This window comes from Oncorhynchus clarkii, chromosome 21 (genome assembly GCF_045791955.1).
Source record: "Oncorhynchus clarkii lewisi isolate Uvic-CL-2024 chromosome 21, UVic_Ocla_1.0, whole genome shotgun sequence".
Lineage (NCBI taxonomy): Eukaryota > Metazoa > Chordata > Actinopteri > Salmoniformes > Salmonidae > Oncorhynchus > Oncorhynchus clarkii.
In genome coordinates, this window is record NC_092167.1 from 48,515,848 (window position 1) to 48,524,408 (window position 8,561).

At 39.4% G+C, this 8,561-nt stretch overlaps 1 protein-coding gene across 2 annotated transcripts in view; it reads right to left on the reverse strand.

Moving 5' to 3' along the window:
* LOC139379112 (RNA-binding protein with multiple splicing-like) overlaps positions 1-6,409 on the reverse strand; it is a 66,206-nt gene extending 59,797 nt beyond the window's left edge. Inside the window, exon 1 of one of the 2 annotated variants that reach the window (XM_071121938.1) lies at positions 5,917-6,409. In XM_071121938.1, coding sequence (XP_070978039.1) covers positions 5,917-5,976 — 60 coding nt within the window. In that variant the 5' untranslated portion in view covers positions 5,977-6,409. The remainder of the gene's footprint in view (positions 1-5,916) is intronic. The other variant, XM_071121939.1, reaches the window with a different exon arrangement.
* Between the last annotated feature and the right edge of the window lie 2,152 nt (positions 6,410-8,561).

Consider the following 8,561-nt stretch of genomic DNA (forward strand, 5'->3'; position numbering starts at 1 on the left):
AGATAACAATTCCCCTAGCGCTTTTATAAATAAACTCAACCCATCGGGTGGGGGGAAGGTAGTGTGTGTGTGTGTGTGTGTGCGTGCGCGCGCGCGCGTGTGTGTGTGTGTGTGTGTGTGTGTGTGTGTGTGTGTGCGCACCCTATCATAACCAGATTATGGCTCCAGTATCCCCCCCCCCCTGATATGTTCCACGTCATAGTTTGTTAATGTATCTGTGTGCCCTTTTCACAAACAGAACCCCCCCCCCCCCCACCACCACCACACACACACACACACACACACACACACACACACACACACAGACACACAGGGGACATCGTGGCTTCACTCATCTTCACTCATCTTCCTCCTTCCTCATTTTCCCGCTGCATAACTCCCTGCTAAGATGTCTCTGAAAAGGTCAACCTGGCCACATGACCTGCCATTTGAAGAGGACGTAGATAGCCAAAAACTGGCCTGCACAATTCAATTAGGCTCCAGGGAGGGATGGTTGCATCTGTTGGACTGTAGTTAAGTGCAATTCTCTGCCAAGCTCTTCAGGTTTATTGTAACTTCCTGACCAAACACAACAGATGTCCACATCAACCTATGGCTGGGCTCTGTTCTAACACGTAATCTCAGTGAGACTATCCTGTGTAAATAAAGTTTTAAATCAATAAATGAATAACAATAATATATTGATACAATTGTAATGGCTAAGATCAAATAGGAATCGGTCACTTGATAAGCCTTGTAATGAAGCCTTCAAAAGACACAATGCAACATTAGCCTCAACAGTAAGTGAACACTTTGTTCCAAATGAAATGCTTGTTTTAAAGTGAGGTCAGATTGCCAGGTTGAAGATGAGATGAGTGTGGATGTATTGAGGAATGTGGAGATATGGAGATGTGGCAGGGGGGTGGAGGTTGTGCAGGGGAGCATGAAGGTTAGAGGTGAAGGAGACATTTATCTAAAACTCCTACAGGAAATGTATGCAAATTCTTCCATTTCTTTGTTCTAGAGAAAGCATTGTCTCGCTTCACTTTTTTTTCCCCACACTCTGCTATTCACCATGTTTTGAGAGCGTCTTGAATGGTATCCAGGACTGCTGGTCAACCCTGACCTCATATAATCCACAGTTACAATAATAATTTATCATTGCCTACAGCAATGATCACCAGTACTGGTGGTTGGGGAGTGCTACAGTACGGGGTTCTAGTCAAGTACTGAAACACAAATTCAACTAATATATGAATCATTCAATAATGATTGTGTCATCAGCAGAATATCAACAGAATGTTGGCAGAATATCAACAGAATATTAACAGAATGTTGACAGAAAATCAACATAATTTCAACAGGATGTTGACAGAAAATCAACAGAATATTAACAGAATATCAACAGAATATCAACAGAATGTTGACAGAATATCAACAGAATATTAACAGAATGTTGACAGAATATTAACATAATTTCAACAGGATGTTGACAGAAAATCAACAGAATATTAACAGAATGTTGACAGAAAATCAACAGAATATCAACAGGATGTTGACAGAATATCAACAGAATATCAACAGAATGTTGACAGAATATCAACAGAATATCAACAGAATGTTGACAGAATATCAACAGAATGTTGGCAGAATGTCAACAGAATGTTGGCAGAACATCAACAGAATATCAACAGAATGTTGACAGAATGTCAACAGAATATCAACAGAATATCAACAGAATGTTGACAGAATATCAACAGAATATCAACAGAATGTCAACAGAATATCAACAGAATGTCAACAGAATATCAACAGAATGTTGACAGAATATCAACAGAATGTTGGCAGAACATCAACAGAATATCAACAGAATGTTGACAGAATGTCAACAGAATATCAACAGAATATCAACAGAATGTTGACAGAATATCAACAGAATATCAACAGAATGTCAACAGAATATCAACAGAATGTCAACAGAATATCAACAGAATGTTGACAGAATATCAACAGAATGTTGACAGAATGTCAACAGAATATCAACAGAATGTTGACAGAATATCAACAGAATGTTGGCAGAATGTCAACAGAATGTTGGCAGAACATCAACAGAATATCAACAGAATGTTGACAGAATGTCAACAGAATATCAACAGAATATCAACAGAATGTTGACAGAATATCAACAGAATATCAACAGAATGTCAACAGAATATCAACAGAATGTCAACAGAATATCAACAGAATGTTGACAGAATATCAACAGGATGTTGACAGAATGTCAACAGGATGTTGACAGAATATCAACAGAATATCAACAGTTTACTATAATCCAGCACCAGTCAAGTCTCAAAGCGACACTAGTTTACAGTGAACACGGTGTTGGTGTGTGTGTGTGTGTGTGTGTAAGAACAATGAAGCAGGTGTATACTGCACTGAATTGCACAGGTGATTGCTACTTCAACTGTTTTTGAGGAAGATGCCAGAATGGTAGTTGAACTTTGACGCTTTTACCATGATGATCTAGTGTTACTGTGTGGTGTTGTTGAACAGTAAACTGACACCCTATATTACTTGTTTTTGATGAGAGGACAGTGTTTTCCCAGCAAACCAAAATTGGTTCTGTGAATGCTCCCAGATTGTAGGAAACGTGTAAGATCTGTAATTTGAGCAACTTACAAATGTAATGTGTCAGTCTAGGAATAAAATAACTCATACCTACTACACATACCGACTTTGCAAGCAGTGGTACCTATCCACCGGGCACACACTGGTTGAATCAATGAAATGACGTGGAAACAATGTGGAATAGATGTTACATTGACATCCGGTGCCCAGTGGGAATTTATTTAGAGATTAGTGAACAAGCAGGAAAAGCTGCCAGGCATACACACTAGAGAGTATATTTCTTTGAAATGATTCAAATGTTTTTCAGCTCGAAGCAAAGTCTGTGTCTGTTTGTGTGTGTGTGTGTGTGTGTTTGTGTGTGTGTTTGTGTGTGTGTTTGTGTCTCTATTAGTTGATCTGTGTTTGAGTGTGTGGCCTGTATCTGTTGGTGCTGAGCGATTTAACCAAAATGTCAAAAAAAAAAAATAATAATAATAATAATTAAACCAGGAATTGACCGGCATCGGTTCAATTATTTATATTCCATTTCGTAAATGTTTTTTCTGTGATGTCAATGCGCACATTGCACAGTGTCTCCAGAGATAAATCAAATCAAGCCCGAACTGTGCGATGTAGTAGGAAGTTGTAGTTTCAACAGGCCAATATTCTACATAGTTCGGCACAGAAAACGTGGCAATTAACTATAATGACCATAATCCATTGCATGCCTTCTTGTCCGTCTGTGTTCAATTATGCCGGCTATCTGAAAATACATTATCTAAATGATTGATAGTTGGTATTCAACAGTCATACAAGTATGCCTTATCTACTTTGAAGAACTACAAAAGACAGTGATTTTGTCAGACTTCAGCTCTATGAAGATGAGATTACTTTTTTAATTGAACCTTTACTTAACTAGGCAAGTCAGTTAAGATCAAATTCTTATTTACAATGAAGGCCTACACCGGGCCAACCCCGGACGCTGTGCGCCGCCCTATGGGACTCCCAATCACGACTCGGTGTGATACAGCCTGGATTCCAACCAAGGACTGTAAAGACACTTCTTGCACTGAGATGCAGTACCTTAGACCGCTGTGCCACTCAGGAGCCCCGAATGAAATAATAAAGTCATCAAATAAAACTAATGTAATAATCAACTGAAATATTTTATTAAAGTAAATGAATGTGAATAATGGTTAATAAGTGATCAGCAGTAATGTACAGTCACTACCATCATGGGGACTTTTATTACAGTCACTACCATCATGGGGACTTTTATTACAGTCACTACCATCATGGGGACTTTTATTACAGTCACTAGCATCATGGGGACTTTTATTACAGTCACTAGCATCATGGGGACTTTTATTACAGTGACTACCATCATGGGGACTTTTATTACAGTCACTACCATCATGGGACTTTTATTACAGTCACTAGCATCATGGGGACTTTTATTACAGTCACTACCATCATGGGGACTTTTATTACAGTCACTACCATCACGGGGACTTTTATTACAGTTACTACCATCATGGGGACTTTTATTCATAGTTTTATTCTGTGTTGTTACAGAATTCAACCCACATAATGCATAGAGCATTTAATGTTTAAGAAAAAAATGATCCCAATCAAAATCGAAAACCCCTGATTATTTAGAAAAATAATCTAACTGAAACAGAAACAACCTTAAAAAAGCAATAATCAAATCACTCTATTATCTGCGTGTTAGTGTGTGCACGCTTGCATGTGTGCTGGATTGTACAATGTTTTCTTCAAATGAGGAACAACCATTTACAAATATTAGGACATATATCATCTCACAAAATACGAAGTGTCACTGTCTAACTAGAAGTCAATATACATAAGTAAATATTAGGCTTTGGGTGGTCTGGAAAGCTTCCAAACATCTCCATGGCCAAGCCCATTAAACTCTCCTGTGCTCTTTAATGCAGTCTGTATAAACTCTCGCTCCAAGCTTTGCTTTATATTGTACAAGTAGTAGAAGGAGGCCTCAGCTGGAGCAGTGATCCACTATCTTACTTTTTGTGAGAACTTTCATGAGAGCAACGACAAAAAAATTAGAAGATGCAAAGTTAAAATACTTGATGAAGGGTTCATTTAGAGTGTTACAAGGCCTTGGGTGCTGTTGTAATCATTGACGTGAAAAGAAGTCTTTAAAAGTAGTCACTCGTAACGTTTTCCCAGATTGACTTGAACTAAACTGTTACATTTATGATGGGGGGGGTGACACGTGCTGCAGGTATGTGAGGTTTATAGTCGAACACTTACCTTCAGGACTTTATTGGAAAACTTTATTGGAACATTGCAGTAAACCAAAGAGAGAGACACATAATACCTTTCCTCTATGTCTTTCCTGGAAACTGGATTGCACCCATAGCGGTCTAAACACAAGGTCCATATATCAGGTCGCATCAAGTTGGACTGTTTTGCCTATTCAGACATATGTGACTAATACTTAGGCTGTAATGAAATTCTTTCAAGATAAATAACTAATTTAATCTGATATATGTTTCTTACATCACTTGGCTGGGTAGACTGCGGCATATTGCAATAACACATCTGTCATCTAGAAAGCCGTCATTTTCACTGCCAAAATAAATGACTCCATGAAAATGATACCGCTACAAACATATTTAGATAGCAAGATGTATTTAGGACATTTGATACAATATTGCTAAACGGAGCTCATATTATTTTAAGAGAGAAGAAAACAACTGTCAAGTTAGTGAGATATAACTTTACCAGCGTACATTCACGTGTTTAGATTATGGATACCAGAGACAATGGCATTCAGAGATATATCTTCTTTTTTTTTTAGCTCTGGATACTTTCTGTGCTTATGCGGTATGAAGGCATATTGCCTGCATGTTGCAACAGCAGTGTTTGAAGATGATCTGAAGATCAGCTGACAGCCAATACGCTTACTTAGAAAGAATATATCTACTCCTACACAAATTGTCCCTATCAAGTAAATCCTACATTACTCAATCTATCTCACACATATTCATCAACAACATGATGTTGGACTTTTTTTCTTCTTCAAAACTAATTCAGCAAAGTTTTAATTTGTGGTCAAAAGTTAACAGATGAGCATCACTAGTATTCATATCTCATTGTCTTCTGTCATTGAGAATAACCACAAGTGAAACATCATGAACGAATATGTTTACACATGCATCACATGTCAATCAACTATTTGAATGTTCTTATGTATCGAATAACTAATAATAATAAAAAAATCCCCTTAGAATGAAGATGCCCTAGTCAGACAACGTGACAAACCGAAAGGATATTAGACCGTCATACCTCCTCTTCATGACTGGTGAATTCATTCGATTCGTTCTCTTTCTCAGTATTGTTATTCATTCTGAGACAGTTATCGCTTTATCTTGGACCGCCTTTTGTTTGGGTTCTATCCTTCTCCGGAGAAAACAGAAGAACAAGCCGTGTGCCGACCGCTGTCCTGTGTAAGCTATTGTACCTCTAGCTTTTTCCTAGTTTCCCGGCATTAATAAAATAAGTCAATGTTAAAAGTCAACTGACAGATAAACTGATAGATATTGAAATGGTTCTGGATATAGATCTAGATAACCCGTTAACACGAAGACATATTCCTCATTAGAATGCAATATTCCCAGGAAATCTTTCCAGAACCACTGCGCGCCCCGAGGAGTGAGATGAAAATAACTATTCATTTAACTGCACTACGGCAAGGCAGACCTTGACGAGGAAAGTTCTCCCATCTCCTTCAAAGAGGGAGGGGGGGCTGGGATGGGGCGTGGGATAGGGAGTGTGATGCGCCGTTTCTCCGAGCTTATGAATGTTTTATAAGGTGTCATACTAGGAAGGCAACAAAGGAGCACTTATTTGAGCCTCGAGCGCAATCTACGCGTTTATCGAACGTTTTAGATTCTCGCGCGTGTTTCAGGTGACCCAACATGTTTTCGAAACGAGGAGACAGTTTAGCTATTTGCGTGCTTTTAACAAAAACATAACAATAACACGTTCACGGCGGTATTTCATTATTTTGTATTGCACAGAAGCCTATCAGTAAAGGTAGCCCAACTGACATTTGCTTTGGCCTGTTACATGGTATTGTATATAATTTGATACTTTTATTCAGTATGCAGTGAGTATTGTTAGTTCACGTTGTGGACTGCTTCAAGCTCATATATTCTAACATGTATAGACATAGGATTAAACATTAACCCACTCAAATTGCACACCGTCATAGACTTCTGTCAATTATACACGTAGGAACTCGAGATTCACATATTTAACTAGCTGTGTTTTGCAAACTTGGAGAAATGCACACACATGAAAACAAACTCTCAGACACACACACACACACACAAACACACACACACACGAGTACTAGGGGTTGAACAATAGTCCAAAGACAGTAAGACACCAAAACAAATGGAAATAGGCAAAATAATTAAAGCTGGAAGCAGCAATGCCGGGGTTCAAGCTGTAGGCCCACTGTGCCACCATCAGAACAAATTGGACACATCATCATCGGATGATCTACTTCTGTACTCCTTACCACACTTGCCAAATATCAGAACTCTAGTTCATACAATAATAAGCCAATGTGCTTGCGCGAATGTTTTTTCCTGTCCAACAGTGCCACCGTGAGGCCAAACTGAATCATACTCGGCAGGTTAGCTAGACTCACATTGCTGAGCACGTGTGCAAAATTCCATGAATGAGTCAAACAGATCAAGAGATATAAATATGTGCCTGTTATAGCGCCACCATGTGGTGGATTTGATTGTTCTTGCATATGTTGAAACCTTGACAGTGTTTGGAAACCGTGTATCAAGTTTTGTTTCAATATGAATAACCGTCTGATTTACATCCGTTTATGTGCCAGACCATGCCGACACAAATGTTTATTGGTCAATATTTATTGGCCATGTTGTTTGAGATGTTAGTGTAACAGTATAACTTTAGACCGTCCCCTCGCCCATACCCGGGCGCAAACCAGGGACCCTCTGCACACATCAACAACAGTCACCCACGAAGCATCGTTGACCATCGCTCCCACAAAAGCCGCGGCCCTTGCGAGAAATTGACGTCACCGATTGAAACGCTATTTAGCGCGCACCGCTAACTAAGCTAGCCGTTTCACATCCGTTACATTAGCCTGGAAAACGTTATTTGTGAGAGCCATAGATGCCATGTATCAAGTTTTGTGCAGACCGGTCATTTGGTGCCAGAGGAGTAGCATTTGATGTGTTCTTCACGAAATTCAAAATGGGGGAAAATCCGTAACGTCAGACCTTAAGGGTCATTGAGACAAATGTGTTCCTTGTGAGGAGAGGGACCAAGGAACCAAATATCAGGACTGTCACACAGGGTGAGGGGCGTGACCTTTCAAAGTTTGCATTTTCAATCTGTTGTTATAGTGCCACCATGTTTATTTTATATTTAACTAGCCAAGGCAGTTAAGAACAAATTCTTATTTACAATGACGGCTGTTCTATTTGGCGCACGTGACATATAAACTTTGATTTGATTTGAGCTGGGGACAATAAAACGCCACTCTAAAAATGTGTAGTTTTGTCACACAACACAATGCCACAGATGTCTCAAGTTTTGAGGGAGCATGCAATTAGCATGCTGGCTGCAGGAATGACCACCAGAGCAGTTACCAGAGATTCAATTTTAATTTCTCTTCCCGTAAGCTACGAACAACAAACACAACTGCGTTTTTTCAATGGCAGTTTTAATGCACAAAAATACTGTGACGAGATCCTGAGGCCCAATGTTTCTCCCCAATTTCGTGATTATGATCTTGTCTCATCGCTGCATCTACACAACAGGCTTGGGAGAGGCAAAGGTCGAGTCATGCACCCTCTGAAACATGACCAGCCAAGCGGCGCTTCTTAACACCCGCCCTCTTAACCCAGAAGCCAGCTGCACCAATGTGTCGGAGGAAACACCGT